This window comes from Siphateles boraxobius, unplaced genomic scaffold, assembly GCF_051911475.1.
Source record: "Siphateles boraxobius isolate OS27281-9 unplaced genomic scaffold, OSU_SipBor_1 47, whole genome shotgun sequence".
In the NCBI taxonomy this organism is placed as follows: domain Eukaryota; kingdom Metazoa; phylum Chordata; class Actinopteri; order Cypriniformes; family Leuciscidae; genus Siphateles; species Siphateles boraxobius.
This window is the reverse complement of record NW_027509108.1, coordinates 92162-118861: the sequence shown is the minus strand read 5'-3', so window position 1 is coordinate 118861 and position 26700 is coordinate 92162. Positions and strand designations below refer to the sequence as shown.

Sequence of the window (26700 nt, the reverse complement as noted above, 5' to 3'; positions counted from 1 at the left end):
AAGCGCGAGGCTCTGCTGTTGCTATGGGAAACCTGTCGAAAAGCAGGAAGTGCTGAATTGTCATTGACAGCAGTGCAGATTTGTGTTTACCTCAGTATTTATGAAACTCCAGTGCAAAAAAACTTAATGACAGACAGCTTATTCTTCTCAACGGAAAAGACATTGACCACGTAACCCACCCTCGGAGGAACATATGATCGAGGTATCGTGTTCAAATTATTAATAAAGAGAGCTAGCCTCCTCGCTAGCTGGCACTTCGACTCAATTAGTTGTTTACTTTCTCATTTATATTGTGAATGAGCTAAAATGTATTTCATAGCTTCATTCAGCTTTGCCTCCAACAGTTTTTGGTGCAAAATCAGCTTTCGATTCCCATGTTTAAACACTAGCAGGTTAAATACTGATGAAACATTAGCTATTGAGCTCATAGTCAGTTAATGTAATCTGATGGAGGTCTAGGAGGTATATAGCACAATTAAATAAATATTTGCCGTTGATTTTGTCTATGCATGGATTATGCAAATATAAACGTCATTATTCACGTCATGATTCCGGAATGTGCCTTGACGCCTGTCCCTTTCAGGTCTTGTTGTCTGTGGTGTTACTGAAGGGCTAATCCTGATGCAGTGGCTGTTTTGTAGCTTTATAAATGAATCTTTCTTGTTCTCACTCTAGGTTTGAGGGATCTGTAAAGAAAATGAGCCGAAGCCGTAACCCTCCGCAGAAGGGCCAGGGGGCCGCCAGGGCCAAACAGGTAAAACACAATAAGAGAGTCAGCACTGTGTCCAGAATCATGAAATCTCAGCTTTAAAGTCAGCAAGGAATAAAAAATTCACCCTTTTCATTTTATAAATGCATGTTATACACTGCCCAAGCAACAAAAATAAGTCGCTGTTTGAATTTAAATAGGTAAACGGCATCAAGAGGTGATATAAAATTTTGGTCAAGATCTTGTATGGACAATGCAAGAGGCCATCACTCCAGCACATCCCAAAGACTTTCAGTGAATAAGGTCTGGACTCAGACGAGCCAATCATGTGTGAAAATGATTCTTCATGCTCCTCCCAACCATTCTTTCACAATCTGAGCCGGATGAATCCCAATGTGCATACTATCCACCCTATCCGCCCTAAATAGTATTGACAATTACTATTGTCACATACCATTTAGGACGGATAGTATGCTAATTGGGATAGACTCATTGTCATCCTGGAATATGGTCTTCATGCATGGTTGTTTAAGAAATAATACTACATACTACATCAATTAGGGTTAGAAGAACTATAGCCAAACATATAATATGCTAGAAACATAATAATCACTGCAATAATGATCCAATCATAGACTCTTAAGCATTTTCCTATTTAAATCCATACAGTCACTTTTTGGGGGCCGGGCAGTGTATATCTAATAGTGAACAATTCATCAGTTCATGTTTTTAATTTTTTTCAAAAAAAAAATTACCTCGTAATGTTTAATCATTATTTCATAAATGGATCTTCCAGTGGAAGATAAAACACACAACAAAATTACTAAAGCTAACTTAAAATAAAATAGAAAAAATAAAAACTTATTCAAAATAATAATAAAAGATGTAATAGTATCCCAATTTAACCAAAATAACACTGGCTTTCCATCCTCACATGTAATAAGATGGGACTGCTGTTGGATTTGGCTCCTGATGGCGGGCCGGATGACTCCGGGGGAAATGAGGAGGAGCTGGAGGCGGAGCTTCTGGCCTTGATGGGGGGAGGAGGAGGGAGGGGCGGACCAGCGGGCAGGAAACCTGGAGGAAAAGGTGAGGACACCAAACATAAAGTAGATATTACATCTATTAAAGTCCCCCTGTAATCATTTTATCCCTTAAAACTCATCTTTGATCACCAAAATGACATAATAGTTTTTTCATGTCTTAAAATAGCTTGAATGTAACTCGACACCCTTGCCTCATTTACTATACGGGGTTCTATGAATATGCAAATTAGCGCCGCCTCCACTCACTCACTCACTCACTCACTCCAGTTTAGAGGTCCACTCGTTGACGATCACACGTTGATCTGATTGTTTACAAGGTAGTGTGTGACGTCAGAAACACCAGTGATTTCAAACCGTGTTTTTGAGACTGTCTTTGATTCACTGCAGTTTTAAGAAGAAAATACTCCGCAATGGTGTCCAGTTATGAATTTACACATGGTTTAAAAAACACCACATAGACATATAAAAAACAAAGCTTGATTTTCACCACAGGGGGACTTTAACAATTATAACCATGGCATTTTTCAGAATCAGAATGAGCTTTATTCGCCAAGTGTGCACAAACACACAAGGAATTTGTTGCGTTTTTTACATGAGCTCTTGGTACATGCATATATACATACATACATATATGACATGAAAACAGACATTTAAATGAGACTAAGGAAAAAACATAAATAAATAAAATAAACAATAATAGTAATAATAATAATGTGGTATACATCTGAAACAATAATTTTGTCTCTTTTTTTTGCGTCATGTAGCTCCGGTGCCCATGGAGGACATTGATCGGATGGCCGCTCTGTGTATGAAAGATCTGGACGAGGACGTAGACGATGATGGTGATTTGGAGAACGATGCTGATCTCCTGGTTAGGCCAAAACCCTCTTGTCTTTACGTCCACTGCATGGGATATGATGTTTCTCGCATGAAGAGATTTTCACTAAAGTCATTTTTCAGGCCGAGCTGAATGAGGTGTTGGAAGACGATGAGGAGCAAGTTGTCAGGAAACCCCCTCCGTCACCAGCACCTCCTCAACGCTCAAATGCAACGCCCCAGTCCACAACCAGCCTGGAGTCTCGCCTGAGAGAGCGGTTAGACATGTACCAAACCGCCATTACCAACGCCAAGGCATCGGGAGAGACCAGCAAAGCTCGGAGATACGACCGTGGACTGAAGGTGGACCATATCTGAGACTAAAGATAGATTTTTTTTGATGGCCACTACCAATATCTGAGAGAGCAGGGTGGCTGTTGTCAAAATAAAAGTCCCGCTCAGCTCACTTAATAGTCAAACTTTTTTAGCTCATGCAATAATTTAAATTGACCAAATATATATATATATCTGTCGAATGCCATGTCAAACTTTATGTCCTCCTCATTTTTCCTCATGTTTGAGGATTGGTCTGTAACATGTTCTACTTGGTTTTATACTCTACACTCTACAGTCAATGCTAAAGATCGATTTTTTTGGCCACTGTCAAAATAAAAGTCCTGCTCAGCTCACTTATCAGCCAAACACGAAAACCTTTTCGGCTGATGCAATAATTTAAAATGACCAAATATCTTGGCGATATATACAGTCAAACTAAGAATTAATCAGACACCAGATATCATTTTTGATATTTTTTTACTAGTGGGTGCAGGACACTATAGTTCATTTATGTAAGTGAGGATAGCAAGGTGTCTGAATCATTTTTGGTTTGACTGTATATCTGACGAACGCCATGTCATACTTTCTGTCCTGCTCATTTTTCCTCATGTTTGAGGATTGGTCTGTAACATTTTCTTCTTGTTTTAAGACTCTACAGTCGATGCTGACGTCAGTTAAAAAGGGGAAACCCATCAATGAAGATGAGATTCCTCCTCCTGTGGCCACTGGTGGAAAACCCTCCGCTGATTCGCAGGCAGAGCCAATCGGAGAGCCAGAAAAACCTGCTCCAGCAAACACACCACCGCAGACGGCTAACGTGAAGCCAATCGCTCCATCCAAACCTCAGTTTTTACAGCCTCCATCACAGAGACTGACTGCCGTAACACCCGATACACCAGCCATATCACCCCTCACGCCCAGCCAGCCCAACACACAGCACTCAGGTACACACACACACACACACACACACACTGAAACTCATTTAACTCTTACAAAACTGTTTGGAAAGTCGTTACTGTACACATTAGTCACGTTTGTGTGTGTTTCAGAGCTCAAAGCGAGTATATTAAGCAGACAGAGAGAATATAAACTGGCAGCCATAAAGGCCAAACAAAGCGGAAACACTGACCAAGCCAAACAACTCTACCAAGTGTCCAAGGTAAGAGAGTCTCACCGATTCATGATTTGTACATGTTATTTAGGCCACATTTACATTTGTTTTGGTTGTTTCTCTTCACATTTTATGCAAGAGCGCTATCGTTTCAAAAGTTTGGGGTCTATACAATTTTTTTTTATTTGGAAAGAAACTAATACCTTTATTCATCTAATGCAAGGATGCATTAAATTGATCAAAAGTGGCAGTAAAGACCAGGGATATTATAGTTATTATAAAACAAAAGCATAAAAAAAACTTCGTTTCATGAAATGAAATAAATGTTAATTGAAATAAAATCAAATATAAAAAACTTTATTTCAGTTAGGTTTTCATATCTTGATGTAAAACTGAAATAATTTTTTTTCCTATAGAGACTAATAAAAATGACAACAAAATGACGGAAATTTAAATAAAAATGAAACCGTTAAAAATAAACAGAAAAAAATATAAGTATCTAAGTGATACTAAAATTGTCCACCAGTAAAGACATTTATAATGTTACAAAAACCTTTGAGCTTTCTATTCATTAAAAAATCCTCAAGTCACGGTTTCCACAAAAATATGAAGCAGCACAACTGGTTTCAACACATATAATAATAGTAAATGTTTCTTGAGCATCAAATCATCATATTAGATTGATTTCTGAAAAATCATGTGGCACTGAAGACTGGAGTATTGATGCTGAAAATTTCACATAGAAAACAGCTCTCTTAAATTGTAAAAATATTTCACAATATTACTGTTTTTACTGTATTTTTGGTCAAATAAATGCAACCTTGGTGAGCGGAAGAGACAAAAACATTTAAACATCTTACCAACCCCAAGTGTAGGTCTATTATTTCTGTAGATTGACACAACACTAGGTTACAATTAACCACAACTATGAAACCAAACTTTAATTTGCTGTCTGTCTCTGCGTTTCCAACAGAGATTAGACTCGCTGGTGGAGACTGTTGACCGAGGGGAGCTTGTGGACATCAGCTCACTGCCGCCCCCTCCTGGTACATCCTTACCTCACAGATCATCACTCACCCCAGTTGCATCCTGGTTAGTTTATTCGGATATTAATGAGAGTCTCTCTGTTTCAGTTGAGGTCGAAGTGCCACATTCAAACCCTCCCCAGCTTTCCTCTAAACCAGACGCCCCTCCTGCTGCCCCAGAACCAGGTGAGAACGAGTGTGTCGTTGATGAAACGCGGTCTAGATACCAGTTACACTGTATATAAATGTGTTTGTGTGTGTGTGTGTGTGTTTCAGCTCTCTCTGCTCCCCGGAGCGTCGCCGAGGCCTTACAGCAGCGCATGGACAAATACAAAGAAGCTGCAGAAAGCGCCAAGAGCAAAGGAGACGACCGCAAAGCACGCATGCACCAGCGCATCATCAAGGTAACACACGTGAGGAGTCACGTGTGTATAAAAATAATACAGAAAGCCACTTCTTTAACTTGTTTTGTGTGTGTGTGTTCTTCACTACAGCAATATCAAGATGCCATTAAAGCTCATAAAGCAGGGCGGCCTGTGAATCTGGCAGATCTTCCTGTTCCACCAGGTAATGCTTGTGTACTAGTTTGCAGCGAGGGCCACTTTCCTGCAGAGTTTGGCTTCAACCCTGATCACACTTTCTAGTAATCTTGAAGACCTTGATTGTGTTTGATTAGGGTTTGGAGCTAAACTCTGCTGGACAGTGGCCTTTGTCGCCTTGGCTTTTGGCTCACTTAGTTGGGGACATTTAATATTCAGCAGACACCGTTATATGAGAACTGAACTGAGCTGGACAATGACATCACAGTTTTCTCCAGCGCAGCTATAAATGAACTAAATGAATAACTTTTCTACAACAAAAATGAACCATCATTGAACTTACTTAAGCTGGACTATGATACTATTTTCTTGTAGAAACAAACTTTTTTGCATAATTTTTTTTGTTATCTCTGTAAAGCTGCTTTAAAACTGAATCTGTATTGTAAAAAGCGCTAATGTGACTTGACTTGACAGTGGCCCTCGAGGGACAGAGTTCAGAATTTAAAGCAGAAAAATTAGAGATCACAGGAAAGTCCTCACAATCATAGTTGTTGATGGTTTGTGTGCCTCTTTTGACGTTGTGTGTGTGTGCGTGTCAGGTTGTCCTCCACTGCAGGGCACAGAGGGAGGCAACCAGAACTTTATGGGTGTTCTGGAGACAGCCATGAAACTGGCCAATCAGGACGAAGATGCCGACGCGGATGAAGACGAGGAGACACACAAGGTCGGTGAAGCTTCTAGAACAGAGATGGGCAGCTTGAGTCCTGCAGAGTTTAGCTCTAATCTAATCTAATCCAACTCTAATCAAACACAAGCTAATCAACATCTTCAGGATGAGCTGTGTTCGAAATCGCCCCCCTAAACCCTCATTCACTATTCCCTACATTACTCCACTAATATAGTCCACTAATATAGTATGAAAACGAGAGAGTGAATTCAGACACCGAGTGTCAGAAGGGCTGCCGCTTTTGCATAGATTGTGCTGTTTAATAATCATTTTAAACTTATCAAACTGGCAGCTTTAGGAGTAATGAAAAGATTTATCTTGAACTCTATGGAAACTAGCATGTATAAACCGTAATTAAACAATTTAATAATCAATTAAAAAGGAATTTATACCTGTATGATATTACGCTGTAGCCACATTGGACCAGCGGTTTGTAAAATGGATGGATAATTCATTCTGCTGTGGGTGACGTGTCGTTATTGTGGGGCATCGTGGGATTGAATGAGTGCACTCGATAACGTTTTGGAGACCACTACAAATAACTGTCCTGTCAAATAGTGCCGTATTTAAGGGTGTAGGTCAGTGTTACTCATTGCGCGGCTCGCGAAGCTTTCATTTGTGGCTTGCATGGCGGTAAATAATACAGTGATATGATCAAGCAGTCACTACAGATATTTCATAAGAACAATTATAAAGAAGTAGGACTATAACATAACCCATTAAAAACTCAAAGTGTCAGCTCTATTTTCAAATAATTTTGATCGGATTGAAGGGGGTGGTTTATCGAGAGAACATGTTCACTTGATCGATTGAAAACCGAAACTGAAAGGACGCCGTCCGTCGGGCTGAACGCGCTGTTCTTCTGATGAATAAAGTGTCGTATAAACGAGTGTCACGTCGTTCTATAATTCTCCTTTCACTCAGTATCTGTGAAGTGAAGCAGGACAACGGCTCACCAGTCCTTGTTTCAGATTCTCATCCACAGACGACTGATTTTGGGCATTTTTACTGCGTGATCAATACAAACAGCACGGCATAATGGTTCAATATAGTCTCCAAATTATGACCAGAATTTGATATTAAGTCTGCTGTTTAAAACAAATAAAGAACCAATGTAGGAAAATGGTTATTACGCGTCAACAGCGGGAAACTTTGTATATTTGTGCAGTGTGCGAATGTCAAAAAACCTATTCCCAATTTGAATCTTTTGACTTATAAACGTGCACATCACCCCGATCATGCATCATATCACGATGTTAAGCATTCATGTAAACTACAATACATTCAGATTAATCAATCACAATGAATTCCGACCGATTGAAACAAAAGTTGTGCGTGTAAACATATCTCGTCTAACAAGTTGCCAGTTATGGCGGTATTTCCAGCTCTTAACGCCGCATGTGCTCTTGGATGATTAGATACATGAGGGGCTAATGTAGAAAAAAATAACTTAATGTCATTCTGGGATGAATCTATTCTGGAAATCCTGCTTCTTTTGTCATTAAGGGAAATCATCTTGTCTCAGTTACAAATTTGACTGATAAATCATTAAAATAATATATATTTATTGCATTGCATATTGAATGTTCAGGGGTGACATATTAATAAACAGACATGGTATTTATGACTGGATGTAACTTTTTATACTTTCCTGTAAAAATGGCTCTCCTACTGACTTTGTCCTATCACTGCGGCTCTCATTAAAAAATAGTGAAGACCACTGGTGTAGGTGGTGATTTCAGACACAGCCCTGGAAAGCTACAGACAGGAGCTAAAAAAAACTCTTCAGGACAGTGTCCCTCCTGGAGCGTTGTTGCCCATCCCTGATCTAGAAAGTGTGTTTCAGCCTGATTCTTCATCTCTGTTTCCGTGTAGCCATCAGCTCCGCCTGCCGCTCAGAAATCAAGAGCTCCCGCTCCTACGAAAGCCTCGTCCACCGCAGGGACGCCCACTGGCTCCACAAACACACCCAAACCAGGAGGGAAAGGTAGACCGAGTTCATGTAAAGGCATTAATGTGCATGCGCTGATGTGAAATGTGTGTGTGTGTGTTGTGTTTTGCAGCCCAGCAGCAGCTGGATTTCCTGATGATGCGCAGACAGCAGTTTGTGAAGGCGGCGTTGCGCTCTAAAGAGATGAAGGACATGCAGGGAGCCGCGCAACACCTCAGACACGCTAAAGGACTCGATGCCATGCTCAATGCCGCCAAGGCCGGACTTCCTGTTGACATCACCAAGGTTTGCGAATTTATGATGCACTAATGGATGCTTTTCATATTTCCAGGGTTCTCAGAATGTCATCATAGTTGGGTAAACTTCTGTAGTGGCGAACAAAAACTACAACAAATATCTTTATTTTGTGTTATCATTTGCTCCAATAGAAAAAGAAAAATCCAAGTCGGGGTTTCCATGTCACTCCCTCAGCTGTTGTATTACAAGTATTATATGATAAACACAGCGATAAATGTCAGCATGAAAGGAAGTTGCGATAGTCTTTTCTTCCTAGTGAAACGGCTTCACAAACAAGAACAAATGGTGGGCGGGGGGGCAACCTGTCACTCACATCAGATCCACCAATAGCAAACCACAACCATTTAATCAATTCCCCACGGACAAAATCAAGCCCCGCCCTCGTCATCAGAGAAGAGATGCTGCAAGAGGAAGGGCAAGTCATTCTGATTCAAGATTATGAGGAATATGAATTTGACACAATAATGATGTGCACAGATAAATCACACATATCGCAAAATTCCATAAAAATCAAGAATCGTCCATTTTGATTTCATGCTGATTTTCACTAGTTTTCTGTAATTGAATGCCAAGGTAAGATCATTAACAATGTTATTAACTGTGGAAACACGTCATCACATTTTATTTGAGTGTTTAATAATTTGAGTAATTGATTGGTTATTAAATAAACTTTATTTTTGGTAATAGTTTTTGGCTAAATGAAAACTTAAGTAAAAAATCAATTTCGGTCATCACTAGTGTGAAATAAGTGTTTGAGAAAAAGTTGATTATTTTCAGACTCAGAGCTCGTCGCTCATCTAAACTGTACTTAAGTTCTTTTCTGGACAGTCCTGCTTCAGAGTGTGTGTGTGTGTGTGTGTGTGTGTGTGTGTGTGTGTGTGTGTGTGTGTGTGAGTGAAGTGCCTGGTTTGGTGTGTGACAGTCGGTTTCTGTACAGTCCTGTGTGTGTGTGTGTGTGTGTGTGTGTGTGTGTGTGTGTGTGTGTGTGTGTGTGTGTGTGTGTGAAGTGCCTGGTTTGGTGTGTGACAGTCGGTTTCTGTACAGTCCTGTGTGTGTGTGTGTGTGTGTGTGTGTGTGTGTGTGTGTGTGTGTGTGTGTGTGTGTGTGTGAAGTGTCTGGTTTGGTGTGTGACAGTCCATTTCTTGACGGTCCTGCTTCAGTGTGTGTGAGTTTAGTGCCTGGTTTGGTGTGTGACAGTCGGTTTCTGGACAGTTCTGCATCAGTGTGTGAATGTGAAGGTTTGTGTATGTGTGTGTATGTGTGTGTGTATGGGTGTGTGTAAAGTCTCTGGTTTGGTGTGTGACAGTCCGTTTCTGGACGGTCCTGTGAGTGTGTGTGAAATGTCTGGTTTGCAGTGTTCTTCACAGTGTGTGTGTGTGTGTGTGTGTGTGTGTGTGTGTGTGTGTGTGTGTGTGTGAGTGTGTGTGAAATGTCTGGTTTGCAGTGTGTGTGTGTGTGTGTGTGTGTGTGTGTGTGTGTGTGTGTGTGTGTGTGTGTGTATGAGTGTGAAATTTCTGGTTTGCAGTGTTCTTCACAGTGGTGTGTGTGAAATGTCTGGTTTCCAGTGTTCTCACAGTGGTGTGTGTGTGTGTGTGTGTGTGTGTGAGTCTGAGTCTGTGTGTGAGTGTGTGTGAAATGTCTGGTTTGCAGTGTTCTTCACAGTGGTGTGTGTCTGAGTCTGAGTCTGTGTGTGTGTGTGAGTGAAATGTCTGGTTTGCAGTGTTCTTCACAGTGGTGGGTGTGTGAGTGAAATGTCTGGTTTGCAGTGTTCTTCACAGTGGTGTGTGTGTGTGAAATGTCTGGTTTGCAGTGTTCTTCACAGTGGTGTGTGTGTGTGAAATGTCTGGTTTGCAGTGTTCTTCACAGTGGTGTGTGTGTTTGCAGGTGCCGGGCGCTCCGGTCAGTGAGGAGGACTACAGACTGTCTCAGTCTCGCTCGTCTGCAGTGTCCCCGCGCTCGACTGAACAGTACACACAACTCATGGAGCAGCTCAAACAGCAGCACGAGGTCAATGCTCACACAACGCCTCAACAACGCGCCACACATCTCATACCTGTCGAGTGTTAACCACAAACTCATGGCTTATTAACTATCTGAATGATTGATGTTTCCAGAAATGCCTGGCCTACTCGCAGCAGTTCACTCATATGGGGAACGTAGCTGAAACTGCCAGGTGTGTGTTTTCATTCATCTTGATGCTGGGTTTGTATTAGTGAATGTCTGTTTAGATTTTTACATTCGGTTAGCTGAGTTTTCAGGTGTGTTTTGAGTGATGAATGTGCACTACTGTTAGAAAAGTTTGAGCTTTTTTTGCAAAGAAATTAATACTTTTATTCATTAAGGATGCATTAAATTGATCAAAAGTGACAGTAAAGACATTTATAATGTTACAGAAGATTCTATTTTAAATAAATGCTGTTCTGTAGAACTTTGTTCATTAAAGAATCCTGAAAAAATAATGCATCAAAGTTTCAACCAAAATATGAAGCAGCACAACATTGCTATAATCATACATGTTTCTTGAGCATCAAATCATCATATTAGAATGATTTCTGAAGGATCATGTGACACTGAAGACTGGAGTAATGATGCTGAAAATTCAGCTTTGATCACAGGAATAAATTACATTTTATATTCACATAGAAAACAGTCATTTTAAATAGTAATAATATTTATTATTAATAATATAATAGTTTACACTTTTTTACCTATATTTTTGATCAAATAAATTCAGCCTTGGTGAGCAGAAGACACTTTAAAAATCTTGTCGACCCCAAATTTTTGAATAGTTGTGTATAAAATATAAAACAAAACAGAAAGATTTTGTCCTATTTACCTAACTAAGCACTAAAAGTTTAATTTTTAAACATATAATTTTAATGAATTAATGTGCAGGGTTTTTTTTAGTACTGTTGTTTTTTTTACAAAAAAAAATATTTGTATAACATATTTTTATACATTAATGATGTAAAAAAGTAACTATTATATAAATTCTTAAAACTGAATTCTTAAAAAAATAGTTTAATTACAGAAATATTTAAAATCTGTCCGAATGAAAGTTCTAGGCAAAAATACTAATATAAATCTTTAACTGAAATATAAAATCTTGAGCTAGCCTTAATAAAGTGTATCTGTGTCAGATTTTGCTAACGTTGAAGAGACCGAATGTCCCGCATGGACAGTAAAAGCTGAAATGACACACACAGGGGGAGCAGCAACAGTCCCATGAAGAAACCTTGGTTTGTGTTGTAGGTTTGAGAGGCTGGCAGAGGAATGCATGAGTAATATTGAAGTACTGAAGAAAGCTCACGCTAAAGGCCGATCAGTACCCAAGTACCACACGGAGGAGCGCACCCTCAACACCGTCAAGTAAGAACACACACAAACACACACACACGTGTTTCGGTGAGGCACAGAATCCCTAAATGTCTTCTTCATCTCTGTGTTTATAGGATCTTTCCTAACCTGACATCCAATGACATGGTGCTTACCATCGTGAAAGGAATCAACCTGCCCACTCCTCCAGGTGTGTGTGTGTGCACGTGTGTGTGTGTGTGTGTGTACGAGTGCGTGTGTGTGTGTACGAGTGTGTAGTGTGTGTGTGTGTGTGTGTGTGTGTGTGTGTGTGTGTACGAATGTGAGCGTGTAAGTGTGTGAGCGTGTGTGAGAGTGAGTGTGTGTGTGAGCGTGTGAGTGTGTGTGAGATTGAGAGTGTGTGTGAGTGTGTGTGAGTGTGTGTGTGTGTGTGAGCGTGTGAGCGTGTGAACGTGTGAGTGCGTGTGAGTGCGTGAGAGTGCGTGAGAGTGAGTGTGAGTGCGTGAGAGTGAGTGTGAGCGTGTGAACGTGTGAGTGCGTGAGAGTGCGTGAGAGTGAGTGTGAGCGTGTGAGTGCGTGTGAGTGCGTGAGAGTGCGTGAGAGTGAGTGTGAGCGTGTGAGTGCGTGTGAGTGCGTGTGAACGTGTGAGTGCGTGTAAGTGCGTGAGAGTGCATGAGTGCGTGAGAGTGCGTGAGAGTGCGTGTGAGTGCGTGAGAGTGAGTGTGAGCGTGTGAGTGCGTGTGAGTGCGTGAGAGTGCGTGAGAGTGCGTGAGTGTGAGCGTGTGAGTGCGTGTGAGTGTGTGAACGTGTGAGTGCGTGTGAGTGCGTGAGAGTGCGTGAGAGTGAGTGTGAGCGTGTGAGTGCGTGTGAGTGCGTGAGAGTGAGTGTGAGCGTGTGAGTGCGTGTGAGTGCGTTTGAGTGCGTGTGAGTGCGTGAGAGTGAGTGTGAGCGTGTGAGTGCGTGTGAGTGTGTGAACGTGTGAGTGCGTGTGAGTGCGTGAGAGTGCGTGAGAGTGAGTGTGAGCGTGTGAGTGCGTGTGAGTGTGTGAACGTGTGAGTGCGTGTGAGTGCGTGAGAGTGCGTGAGAGTGCGTGAGAGTGCGTGAGAGTGCGTGAGAGTGCGTGAGAGTGCGTGAGAGTGAGTGTGAGCGTGTGAGTGCGTGTGAGTGCGTGAGAGTGCGTGAGAGTGAGTGTGAGCGTGTGAACGTGTGAGTGCGTGAGAGTGAGTGTGAGCGTGTGAGCGTGTGAGCGTGTGAGTGCGTGTGAGTGTGTGTGAGTGTGTGAACGTGTGAATGTGTGAGTGCATGTGAGTGAGTGTGTGTGTGTGTGTGTGAGTGTGTGAGAGTGAGTAACTTTGTGATGACCGGTTTGAGTTTAAGACCAACAGAGTGAAAACAGATATGTTGAAAAATATTATTACAAAATAAAATTAGTGTTTTCTATGTGAATATCTGTTAAACTGTAATTTATTTCTGTGATCAAAGCTGTGTTTTCCGCATCATTACTCCAGTCTTCAGTGTCACATGATCCTTCAGAAATAATTCTAATATGATTCTAATTCTTCTAAAGAACAGGATTTATTTGAAATAAAATCTTTTGTAACATTATAAATGTCTTTATTGTCACTTTTGATCAATTTAATTGTGTCACAACACACACATCCTTTTCTGAATAAAAGTAATAATTTCTTAAGAATATAGAATTTTACTGACCCCAAACTTTTAATTGTTATATAGTCTAAATATAGTCTGAGGAAATAAATAAATAATGACATTCTGTGACAAAATCCTGCAAATGTTGTTTTGGTGTTTTCTCCAGGAGTTTCTGCCAACGATCTGGATGCGAGTGTGCGCTTCGAGTTTCCCTTCCCCAGTGCGGTATGCAACACACACACATGCACACACTCTCACACACACACACACACACACTCTCCCACACACATAATCCTTCTCACACAAACACTTACACTCTTTCTCACACACACACACACACACACACACACTCTCCCACACACATAATCCTTCATCCTTCTCACACACACACTTACTCTTTTACACACACACACACACACACACACACACACACACACACACACACACACATGTCTGACACTCAGAGACACAACTCTATGATGGAGCAACTTCCATTATATTACAGATATTCTGTGTTTCCCAGGACGTGATGATTTTGTTCTTTTGAACACATGCGATGGAAACGGTGCTTTATACGCAAATGTCATATGTGATATTGCAGTTTTGCGCATAAGTTAAATTCACAATTTTGAAACATGTCTATTGTGTGTATTTTTTTCTCAGGAAGAAGCTCAGAGAGACAAAACCAGCACTGTGAAAAACACCAACTGTCCAGGTACTCACACACACACACACACACACACACACACACACACACACACACACACACACACACACACAGTCTGTCTGTTAAACAGGTGGCAGCATTAGATGACAGTCTCTGTGTGTTTCAGAGTTTAAGGAGCAGTTCAAGCTGAACATCAAGCGAGATCACAGAGGCTTTAAGAGGATCGTACAGGCCAAAGGCATCAAGCTGGAGATCGTGCACAAGGGGTGAGGAACACTCTTAGTAATCAACACTGATAGTTCAGTCACACAGAACACTGATAATAAGTCAAAAAAACTTGTTTGATTTGTGCATTGTGACAATTAAAGAAATTCTCATCGCTGTAATAAATCTGGATGTTTCTTTTTTGCTTTGTTTTGTTTTGTTTTTCAAAATTCATGTTATTGTCAATGATTATTCTCAATGCTCTAATTGTGTGTGTGTGTGTGTGTGTGTCTGTGTGTGTGTGTGTGTGTGTGTGTGTGTGTGTGTGTGTGTGTGTGTGTGTGTGTGTGTGTGTGTGTGTGTGTGTGTGTGTGTGTGTGCAGTGGTCTCTTCAAGACGGATAGAGTGGTGGGAAGCGCTCAGCTGAAGCTGGAAGCTCTGGAGAACCAGTGTGAGATCCGAGAGATTATAGACGTGAGTGAATCACACAGACTCACACTCACGCGTCTCACACACACACACACACACACACAAGCCTGTGCTGCTGTTGCAGGTGCTGGACGGGCGTAAGGCGACGGGGGGGAAGCTGGAGGTTCGGGTGAAGATCCGCGAGCCGCTGGGAGGAGTTCAGCTGCAGTCGGTGACGGAGAAGTGGCTCGTCATCGACCCCATCACGCCTTCACCTGACAAAAACAAGGAGCGGGTACGAGAGGCTGTTTTTACTACACACAGGATGTACAATAAATCGAATTATATAGTAATGAAAAATTAACGATATATCATGGTAGTATTTGTTATACTGACTTTTATACTGACTAAAATTAAAAATGTACAATATTCAGTGTAATTTACAGGGTTCCCCACGGGTCCTTAAAATCCTTGAAAGTTTGTGAATCTGAAAAAAAAAAACATTTAAAGGCTCTGGAAAGTTTTTGAAAATAAACATGCATAGATACAGGTCCTTAAAAGCGCTATGTGCAAGGAAAAAATTCTATATTATTCTCTCCGGTCCGCTAACGTGTTATTTTTCCAGCCCTCCGTGGCCTTGTGCACACTAGCTTGCCTGATTTGCGTTAGCTACGCGCATTTACGCGGTACGTTAAGTGTTTCCCGCGTGAGGTACTTAGTGTCATAGATATCCATAATAAAGGCTAGATGTCTCGTCTGCGCTGCTGGCCAATGAAGGTCGACGTCCGCTCCTGGCGGCCATCTTGTCACAGGCAGCTCGTTCACTCGTGACATTGTGTTTTAATGATGCATGCACTTTTTAAATAACCATAACTTGCTCAATTTTCAAATGGTTTGGTTTGTTATAAACGTCAGAGATGTAGTTATCACACTGTATACTTATGAATAATAAGTGTATAAAATAAATAAGCATCCAGAATTATAGCCACGTTAATAACGTTTGTAAGAAACCAAACCGTTTGTAAATCCGCCAAGATTTCAACGAGATAAGAGCATTTGTGTTCGTGCTGATCACTCATCTTACATCAGGTACCACAGAGCTCCTCAGAAAGCTTGCCTGTGACAAGATGGCCGACGGTGATGACGATAGAGACTATCTATGCTTAGTGTTGTACGTTCATGACGTTCACGCGCACAAAACTACTACGATGGTACCTCATCGTTTCACACACACACACACACACACACACAGTAAACATTGCAGAAATAGGCTGGTTACATGAGCTTAAGCTCTTTTCAATAAAGAAAACAGAGTTTTAGAATAATACAGTTTAGGATGTACCCAATATTATTCAGTTTTATGCAAAACAGAAATACGACAAATAGAATATCAGACTCTGTCATATGGCCAAAAATAAATCCAAAAAAAAAAGTTGTGTTGTGTTTAATGTGTTGACACATGAAAACTGTAACAATGTATCTTGCAAGGTAACACGATGTACCCTTGCTCTCACTCGAGATGTGTCCTAACATTAAGTGCTTGATTTTGAATATGTTGGACCTGGAAAGTCCTTGAAAAGTTTTTTCTATTGCAATTGTCTATGCTATTGTCTTGTACTGTAAAACAATATACAGTACAAGACAACAAAGTTAAAATGAGAGAACATACAGTATGAGAAAATATTGTGAAACTGATGGGTTTTTTTTGTCTTGTTTAGTTTTGTTTTACGTTTCTGTAAATTGAGAAACTCATAAACCATTGTCTTCCAGCAAGCAGCTTCTCCAAGATCCAAACCCCAAAACGATCATGACAGGAACTCCAAGCCGAGGTAAAATAAACCGTGTGTGTATCTCATCTATGAGTGTGTTCACGTGTGTGTCTCTGTTTCAGCTCATCTATGAGTGTGTTCACGTGTGTGTATCTCTGTTTCAGCTCATCTATGAGTGTGTTCACGTGTGTGTATCTCTGTTTCAGCTCATCTATGAGTGTGTTCACGTCTGTGTATCTGTTTCAGCTCATCTATGAGTGTGTTCACGTGTGTGTGTGTGTGTGTGTGTGTTTCAGCTCATCTATGAGTGTGTTCACGTCTGTGTATCTCTGTTTCAGCTCATCTATGAGTGTGTTCACGTGTGTGTGTGTGTGTTTCAGCTCATCTATGAGTGTGTTCACGTGTGTGTATCTCTGTTTCAGCTCATCTATGAGTGTGTTCACGTGTGTGTATCTCTGTTTCAGCTCATCTATGAGTGTGTTCACGTGTGTGTATCTCTGTTTCAGCTCATCGATTAGTGTGTTCACGTGTGTGTATCTCTGTTTCAGCTCATCTATGAGTGTGTTCACGTGTGTGTGTGTGTGTTTCAGCTCATCTATGAGTGTGTTCACGTCTGTGTATCTCTGTTTCAGCTCATCTATGAGTGTGTTCACGTCTGTGTATCTCTGTTTCAGCTCATCTATGAGTGTGTTCACGTGTGTGTGTCTCTGTTTTAGCTCATCTATGAGTGTGTTCACGTCTGTGTATCTGTTTCAGCTCATCTATGAGTGTGTTCACGTGTGTGTGTGTTTCAGCTCATCTATGAGTGTGTTCACGTGTGTGTATCTCTGTTTCAGCTCATCTATGAGTGTGTTCACGTGTGTGTATCTGTTTCAGCTCATCTATGAGTGTGTTCACGTGTGTGTATCTCTGTTTCAGCTCATCTATGAGTGTGTTCACGTGTGTGTGTGTGTTTCAGCTCATCTATGAGTGTGTTCACGTGTGTGTATCTCTGTTTCAGCTCATCTATGAGTGTGTTCACGTGTGTGTGTGTTTCAGCTCATCTATGAGTGTGTTCACGTGTGTGTATCTCTGTTTCAGCTCATCTATGAGTGTGTTCACGTGTGTGTATCTCTGTTTCAGCTCATCTATGAGTGTGTTCACGTGTGTATCTCTCTGTTTCAGCTCATCGATGAGTGTGTTCACGTGTGTGTATCTCTGTTTCAGCTCATCTATGAGTGTGTTCACGTGTGTGTGTGTTTCAGCTCATCTATGAGTGTGTTCACGTGTGTGTCTCTGTTTCAGCTCATCTATGAGTGTGTTGATGTGTGTGTATCTCTGTTTCAGCTCATCTATGAGTGTGTTCACGTGTGTGTGTGTGTGTGTGTGTTTCAGCTCATCTATGAGTGTGTTCACGTGTGTGTATCTCTGTTTCAGCTCATCTATGAGCGTGTTCACGTGTGTGCATCTCTGTTTCAGCTCATCTATGAGTGTGTTCACGTGTGTGTGTGTGTGTTTCAGCTCATCTATGAGTGTGTTCACGTGTGTGTATCTCTGTTTCAGCTCATCTATGAGTGTGTTCACGTGTGTGTATCTCTGTTTCAGCTCATCGATGAGTGTGTTCACGTGTGTGTATCTCTGTTTCAGCTCATCTATGAGTGTGTTCACGTGTGTGTGTGTTTCAGCTCATCTATGAGTGTGTTCACGTGTGTGTCTCTGTTTCAGCTCATCTATGAGTGTTTTCACGTGTGTGTATCTCTGTTTCAGCTCATCTATGAGTGTGTTCACGTGTGTGTATCTCTGTTTCAGCTCATCTATGAGTGTGTTCACGTGTGTGTGTGTGTTTCAGCTCATCTATGAGTGTGTTCACGTGTGTGTATCTCTGTTTCAGCTCATCTATGAGTGTGTTCACGTGTGTGTATCTCTGTTTCAGCTCATCTATGAGTGTGTTCACGTGTGTGTATCTCTGTGTCAGCTCATCTATGAGTGTGTTCACGTGTGTGTATCTCTGTTTCAGCTCATCTATGAGTGTGTTCACGTGTGTGTATCTCTGTTTCAGCTCATCTATGTGTGTGTTCACGTGTGTGTATCTCTATTTCAGCTCATCTATGAGTATGTTCACGTGTGTGTATCTCTGTTTCAGCTCATCTATGAGTGTGTTCACGTGTGTGTGTGTGTGTTTCAGCTCATCTATGAGTGTGTTCACATGTGTGCATCTCTGTTTCAGCTCATCTATGAGCGTGTTCACGTGTGTGCATCTCTGTTTCAGCTCATCTATGAGCGTGTTCACGTGTGTGCATCTCTGTTTCAGCTCATCTATGAGTGTGTTCACGTGTGTGTGTGTGTGTGTGTGTGTTTCAGCTCATCTATGAGTGTGTTCACGTGTGTGTATCTCTGTTTCAGCTCATCTATGAGTGTGTTCACGTGTGTGTATCTCTGTTTCAGCTCATCTATGAGTGTGTTCACGTGTGTGTATCTCTGTGACAGCTCATCTATGAGCGTGTTCACGTGTGTGTGTATCTCTGTTTCAGCTTATCTATGAGCGTGTTCACGTGTGTGCATCTCTGTTTCAGCTCATCTATGAGTGTGTTCACGTGTGTGCATCTCTGTTTCAGCTCATCTATGAGTGTGTTCACGTGTGTGTATCTCTGTTTCAGCTCATCTATGAGTGTGTTCACGTGTGTGTATCTCTGTTTCAGCTCATCTATGAGTGTGTTCACGTGTGTGTCTCTGTTTCAGCTCATCTATGAGTGTGTTCACGTGTGTGTATCTCTGTTTCAGCTCATCTATGAGCGTGTTCACGTGTGTGCATCTCTGTTTCAGCTCATCTATGAGTGTGTTCACCGCTGTGTGTGTGTGTGTGTGTGTGTGTGTGTTTCAGCTCATCTATGAGTGTGTTCACGTGTGTGTATCTCTGTTTCAGCTCATCTATGAGTGTGTTCACGTGTGTGTGTGTGTTTCAGCTCATCTATGAGTGTGTTCACGTGTGTGTATCTCTGTTTCAGCTCATCTATGAGTGTGTTCACGTGTGTGTATCTCTGTTTCAGCTCATCTATGAGTGTGTTCACGTGTGTGTATCTCTGTTTCAGCTCATCGATGAGTGTGTTCACGTGTGTGTGTCTCTGTTTTAGCTCATCTATGAGTGTGTTCACGTCTGTGTATCTGTTTCAGCTCATCTATGAGCGTGTTCACGTGTGTGTGTGTGTTTCAGCTCATCTATGAGTGTGTTCACGTGTGTGTATCTCTGTTTTAGCTCATCTATGAGTGTGTTCACGTCTGTGTATCTGTTTCAGCTCATCTATGAGTGTGTTCACGTGTGTGTGTGTGTTTCAGCTCATCTATGAGTGTGTTCACGTGTGTGTATCTCTGTTTCAGCTCATCTATGAGTGTGTTCACGTGTGTGTATCTCTGTTTCAGCTCATCTATGAGTGTGTTCACGTGTGTGTATCTCTGTTTCAGCTCATCTATGAGTGTGTTCACGTGTGTGTATCTCTGTTTCAGCTCATCTATGAGTGTGTTCACGTGTGTGTGTGTGTGTGTGTGCGTGTGTTTCAGCTCATCTATGAGTGTGTTCACTTGTGTGTGAATCTCTGTTTCAGCTCATCTATGAGTGTGTTCACTTGTGTGTGTATCTCTGTTTCAGCTCATCTATGAGTGTGTTCACGTGTGTGTATCTCTGTTTCAGCTCATCTATGAGTGTGTTCAAGTGTGTGTATCTCTGTTTCAGCTCATCTATGAGTGTGTTCACGTGTGTGTGTGTGTGTGCGTGTGTTTCAGCTCATCTATGAGTGTGTTCACGTCTGTGTATCTCTGTTTCAGCTCATCTATGAGTGTGTTCACGTGTGTGTGTGTGTGTGTGTGTGTGTGTGTGTGTGTTTCAGCCCATCTATGAGTGTGTTCACGTGTGTGTATCTCTGTTTCAGCTCATCTATGAGTGTGTTCACGTGTGTGTCTCTGTTTCAGCTCATCTATGAGTGTGTTCACGTGTGTGTCTCTGTTTCAGCTCATCTATGAGTGTGTTCACGTGTGTATCTCTGTTTCAGCTCATCTATGAGTGTGTTCACGTGTGTGTATCTCTGTTTCAGCTCATCTATGAGTGTGTTCACGTGTGTGTGTCTCTATTTCAGCTCATCTATGAGTGTGTTCACGTGTGTGTATCTCTGTTTCAGCTCATCTATGAGTGTGTTCACGTGTGTGTGTCTCCGTTTCAGCTCATCTATGAGTGTGTTCACGTGTGTGTATCTCTGTTTCAGCTCATCTATGAGTGTGTTCACGTGTGTGTATCTGTTTCAGCTCATCTATGAGTGTGTTCACGTGTGTGTGTCTCTGTTTCAGCTCATCTATGAGTGTGTTCACGTGTGTGTATCTCTGTTTCAGCTCATCTATGAGTGTGTTCACGTGTGTGTATCTCTGTTTCAGCTCATCTATGAGTGTGTTCACGTGTGTGTGTGTGTGTTTCAGCTCATCTATGAGTGTGTTCACGTGTGTGTATCTCTGTTTCAGCTCACCTATGAGTGTGTTCACGTGTGTGTATCTCTGTTTCAGCTCATCTATGAGTGTGTTCACGTGTGTGTATCTCTGTTTCAGCTCATCTATGAGTGTGTTCACGTGTGTGTGTGTGTTTCAGCTCATCTATGAGTGTGTTCACGTGTGTGTATCTCTGTTTCAGCTCATCTATGAGTGTGTTCACGTGTGTGTGTGTTTCAGCTCATCTATGAGTGTGTTCACGTGTGTGTATCTCTGTTTCAGCTCATCTATGAGTGTGTTCACGTGTGTATCTCTCTGTTTCAGCTCATCGATGAGTGTGTTCACGTGTGTGTATCTCTGTTTCAGCTCATCTATGAGTGTGTTCACGTGTGTGTGTGTTTCAGCTCATCTATGAGTGTGTTCACGTGTGTGTCTCTGTTTCAGCTCATCTATGAGTGTGTTCACGTGTGTGTATCTCTGTTTCAGCTCATCTATGAGTGTGTTCACGTGTGTGTATCTCTGTTTCAGCTCATCTATGAGTGTGTTTACGTGTGTGTATCTCTGTTTCAGCTCATCTATGAGTGTGTTCACGTGTGTGTGTATCTCTGTTTCAGCTCGTCTATGAGTGTGTTCACGTGTGTGTCTCTGTTTCAGCTCATCTATGAGTGTGTTCACGTGTGTGTATCTCTGTTTCAGCTCATCGATGAGTGTGTTCACGTGTGTGTGTATCTCTGTTTCAGCTCATCTATGAGTGTGTTCACGTGTGTGTGTATCTCTGTTTCAGCTCGTCTATGAGTGTGTTCACGTGTGTGTGTGTATCTCTGTTTCAGCTCATCTATGAGTGTGTTCACGTGTGTGTGTATCTCTGTTTCAGCTCGTCTCCTCCGCAATATAAACTGCACAGCTTCAGCCTGCTTCACTACGACAAAGAGAGACTGGAGTGGAAGGTGTGTGTTGGTGCTGTTGACTGTTTTTAAGCAGATATGGAGTGTGTGATGAGTCAGTTTGTGCATCTCTTCAGATCAGTGATTATAAGAAGAACAGACGAGAGCCGTCAGAGCTGGTGAAGCAACACATGGACGTCTGTCAGCGACTGCAGTGGCAGAAATCATTCCTGGAGAAACACCCGGCAGCGCTGACAGGTGACACACCATCAGCTGTAACAGAGGAGGCCGAGGGACAACTGTAGAGTCATTAAGAAACCTGATTAAAGAAAGAAAATCACATTTCTGTTCAGAAAGGACGCATTCAATTGATCAAAGTGACAGTAAATACATATATAATGTTACAGAAGATTTCTATTTCAAATTAACGAACTTTCTATTTATCAAAAAACCTGAAATCAAATGTGTCACTGTTTCCACATTAATATATAGCAGCACAACTGTTTTCAACATTGATAATAATCAGAAAAGTTTCTTCATCATAAAAGCAAATCATCATATTAGAGTGATTTCTGAAGGGTCATGTGACACTGAAGGCTGGAGTAATAATGCTGAAAATTCAGCTTTGATCATTACAATACATTACATTTAACATATTCACATAGAAAACAGTTATCTTAAACTGTAATAATATTTCACAATAATCTTGTTTTTGATCAAATAATTGCAGCCTTTGTGAGCAGAAAATACTCATTTCAAAAACATTTAATAAATCTTTCCGACCCCAAACCTAGGAACAACAGTAGTGTACATAATTACATTCATTATATAAATAAATAATTAGCGCACCACACTCTAACAATCCAATACCTCTTGAAATTTTCAAATTGTAATTAATACAATTATTTGGTCCATTTATTAACTTTTTTCATGTCTGAAAATAGTAGTGTAACAGCCAGATTCAAACGGATCTGTGAATCATTTTTTAAGTGATTCATTGAAATGAACTGTCTGAATAAACCGATTCACTTGCATGAATTAATCTTTAAACAGCGCTATAATGATCAACAACGAAACAGATCATCACTAATGTGTCTCTCTGTCTCAGAATATGAAAATGTGCTGCGGAAGTTCATTCACGCTCTCTCGGATTCAGTGAAAGTGTTTTCCAGCCAAGGCAACAGGGTGAGCGAAACCACACACACACACACACACACACACACACACACACACACACACACACACACCGCAGTGATAGTTTGTATTTCCTTCTTGATTGTCTTCCATCAGGAGTGAGTTTTCCTATTTTCCCTCTTTAAATATCCCATTTCACTCAGAAATGCTTGACATTGCTGAAGTAAAATGGGTTGTGAATTTTGTTTGATGTTGAATTGAAACACTCGAACGCAGATGTTTCATCAAAACTTTGTGATGCGCCTTTAAACCCAGCAGACGCTGGATGCCACATTTGCCCGTAAAGAGATGAAATAATTTCCTAGTTTGTGAATCAGTCACTTTGATGAAAGCTAAAGAAGTGTTGTTGTGTCTCAGGATGCAGCGAAAGACGCCCTCGGCCGGCTGAAGATGGTGGAGAACGAGGTGTGTGTGTTAAACCTGCAGTCAGTCAGTGTCTCGGCTCGCTCACGTGTCCTGTGAAACTCACTGTCATTCTCTTCCTCACAGCTGGAGACAGTCAGGAAGAAACGGGCCGTCAGAGAGTGAAGAAACTCTTCACACACTTCTGAAATCATGACGATATAGATGAATCGTGACAGATGTAAAGGAGCTGCAGAGGGAAACACTACTCACACACACTTACTCAAACACACTCACTCAGACAAACACACACATTCACTCATACACACTCAGACACACACACACACACACTTACTCAAACACACTCACTCAGACAAACACACACATTCACTCATACACACTCAGACACACACACACACACACACACTTACTCAAACACACTCACTCAGACAAACACACACATTCACTCATACACACTCAGACACACACACAAACACACACACTCACTCAGACAAACACACACATTCACTCATACACACTCAGACACACACACAAACACACACACTCAGACAAACACACACATTCACTCATACACACTCAGACACACACAAACACTTACTCAAACACACTCACTCAGACAAACACACACATTCACTCATACACACTCAGACACACACAAACACTTACTCAAACACACTCACTCAGACAAACACACACATTCACTCATGCACACTCACTCAGACAAACACACACATTCACTCATGCACACTCAGACACACACACACACACACACTTACTCAAACACACTCACTCAGACAAACACACATTCACTCATACACACTAAAACACATACACACACACACTTACTCAAACACACTCACTCAGACAAACACACATTCACTCATACACACTAAAACACATACACACACACACTTACTCAAACACACTCACTCAGACAAACACACACATTCACTCAAATACACTCAGACACACACACACTTACTCATAAACACACACTCAAACACACACTCACTCACACACACACACACACACACTCACTCACACACTCTCTCAGACACACACTCACTCAGACTTACACACACTCACACTACACTACACACACACCCTCACTCAGACACACACACTCACACATTCACTCACTCTCACAAACACACACTCACTCACACACACACACACTCACTCACTCGCACACACGCACACACACACTCTCTCAGACACACACTCACTCAGACTTACACACACTCACACTACACTACACTACACACACACACTCACTCAGACACACACAAACACTCACACTCACTCAGACTCACACTACACACACACACACACACACGTCTTGCGTTGCTGCTCTCCATCACTCTGCGGCTCAGACCATCAGAAACTCCTCAGTGTGTTTCTCTTTTGTAAGGACAGACGTGTGAATGTTTCGAGTGAGATGTTTCTCACCTTATGCAAAAATAAAGATTAATCGTAGACTATTGGGGGAATCTCACAAAAAACCCTTCAAGATGCCTGGCTCATATTTCAGACCGAAATCAAAAGATTAGAAATTAAATTATATTTGGCATAAAGCAAAATAAGATTATTTTAGGATCATTAAGATTTTTTTTTTCATTGTATATTCATAAACATATTGTATATATGTTTCATAAATATTCATTAAAAATAATTATATAATAAGGAATAAGAATATATATATATGTGTGTGTGTGTGTGTGTGTATACACACATACACTAAGTGTATTATGGGGAAAATTGTGCTTAATTTTCTATTCAAATGGTCCTAAAATTATATATTTATATAGTTGTGAAATATGGCTTGGTGAGATTCCTCCTAAATACGTTGTAAATAAAATATATACAATCACAGTTAGAATTACAGACGGTCCCTCTGACAGAGTAATGCCTGTAACTAACACTACAAAACTGAAATTGATCTTTTTATTATAATGAGCCTATTTATCATTCACCCTCTCTCTCTCTCTCTCTCTCTCTCTCGTACAAGTGCTGTTAATCTGGGGTCATAATAGCGTTTTTACAGTAATCTGTGTCCAACAATATTCCCAGATTAGGATAATGCCGCTGCACGGCTGTGATATGGGAATAATCTCAGCACTCCAGGGGAGATGTTCAAGTGTGTGTGAGTGTGTTAGATGGAGAAGATGCGGATAATATCCCATAATCGCGGCTTATCCCCACCCCGCTGAAGAACAGACGCGAGAGAAAATCAAACGGGGTTCATCGGGTGGGGGATTGTGTGTGTGTGTGTGTGTGTGTGTGTGTGTGTAAAGAGGTTTCATATCGGGTGATAATGAAGGAAATGTGATTTTGATGTTTTGTGTGCTGATTCAGCATGTTTTAGGGAAGCTGTCACCTCTTTTTCTTCACTTGTCTATTTGAGAGTCAAAAGGGCATCAACTTTAACCCCTGACCGTCACAACCCAACCGCCGTGTTGTTTGTGTAGAGCAGAAACACATAGATCTCAGTAGGTTCAGTGTGTCTGTGTGATTCAGTCAGTCATTATATCAGCTCTTTTATGGCGGTGTTTGTTTCTTTCTTTCTTTTTCATTTTAACATAAATCTGCCTCGTTTCCATGAAAACCTCTCATTATTTTAGGATGGTGTCTGAACCCCATTAGCCTGCCTTCATCATCATCATCATCATCATCATCATCCTCATTCACTCCAGTATGTACAGATGAGGTTTATTACCCACATATTGAAGGCAATCACTGCTAATGTAATGTATGTACTGACGTTCTGATGATGGGTCTATTTTTAAAAAGCTGCATTAATTTGTTAATGTGTCTAATGGCTAATAATTAAAAGGAAAAGTTGAGCTAAAAATGGAAATTCTGTGATCATTTAAGCTTGTTCACTGCATGTACGATAATAATAGCTCTAATTCTATGAGAAAAGGGCAGCCACACACCACAATATCATTTAAATCGCTTTAACAACGAACATTTGAACATCAACAGCCAATCAGAATCCCCCCTGCTTTAACAAACTCGCGCGTTTAAAGCGACAGGCGACAAAACAGAAGGTTATTATCATCCTCGTTGGTGTGCATGCTAGTTATAGTTATCGTTATCTTTATACGTATCGTTCTTGGGGTGAACTGCCCTTTAGTCACACAGTCACACTTGTGTTGTTCAAGCCCGTATGATTTTCATTTTTAAAAGGAACACAGAAGGAGGAGATGTTTTGCAGAATGTCCTGGCTGCTTCGTAGTGAAA

The 26700-nt window shown here is 41.2% G+C and overlaps 1 protein-coding gene across 3 annotated transcripts; it reads left to right on the top strand.

Annotated features, from left to right (window-relative positions):
* The first annotated feature begins 44 nt into the window (after window positions 1-44).
* cc2d1a (coiled-coil and C2 domain containing 1A) lies at window positions 45-24320 on the top strand. 3 transcript variants are annotated; one of them, XR_013194534.1, is made up of 30 exons: window positions 45-202; window positions 676-754; window positions 1654-1798; window positions 2520-2626; window positions 2716-2934; window positions 3557-3851; window positions 3957-4066; window positions 4992-5064; window positions 5152-5229; window positions 5320-5447; window positions 5538-5610; window positions 6182-6306; window positions 8185-8296; window positions 8373-8545; window positions 10442-10564; window positions 10672-10730; window positions 11810-11926; window positions 12010-12083; window positions 13689-13747; window positions 14186-14237; window positions 14356-14455; window positions 14777-14867; window positions 14947-15096; window positions 16572-16630; window positions 21891-21963; window positions 22038-22158; window positions 23009-23085; window positions 23452-23499; window positions 23584-23701; window positions 24212-24320. XR_013194534.1 is itself a non-coding variant. In XM_077201313.1 (29 exons), exons 2-29 carry the CDS (start codon window positions 698-700, stop codon window positions 23620-23622), a joined length of 2937 nt encoding a protein of 978 aa, XP_077057428.1. In that variant the 5' UTR covers window positions 45-202; window positions 676-697; the 3' UTR covers window positions 23623-23759. The 3 variants fall into 3 exon arrangements, 1 of the variants encoding a protein (XP_077057428.1); XR_013194535.1 differs by lacking the exon at window positions 24212-24320 and adding an exon at window positions 23846-23965; XM_077201313.1 differs by lacking the exon at window positions 24212-24320 and having other exon boundaries at window positions 23584-23759.
* Window positions 24321-26700: the final 2380 nt, after the last annotated feature.

What these genes read in the sequence shown, in the direction of transcription:
- cc2d1a (XM_077201313.1), top strand. Translation starts at nt 698, where the DNA reads ATGAGCCGAAGCCGTAACCCTCCGCAGAAGGGCCAGGGGGCCGCCAGG. An exon ending in AGATCCGAGAGATTATAGAC is followed by an intron (nt 14,868 to 14,946) that starts GTGAGTGAATCA and finishes CTGCTGTTGCAG; the next exon opens with GTGCTGGACGGGCGTAAGGC. An exon ending in CTGACAAAAACAAGGAGCGG is followed by an intron (nt 15,097 to 16,571) that starts GTACGAGAGGCT and finishes ATTGTCTTCCAG; the next exon opens with CAAGCAGCTTCTCCAAGATC.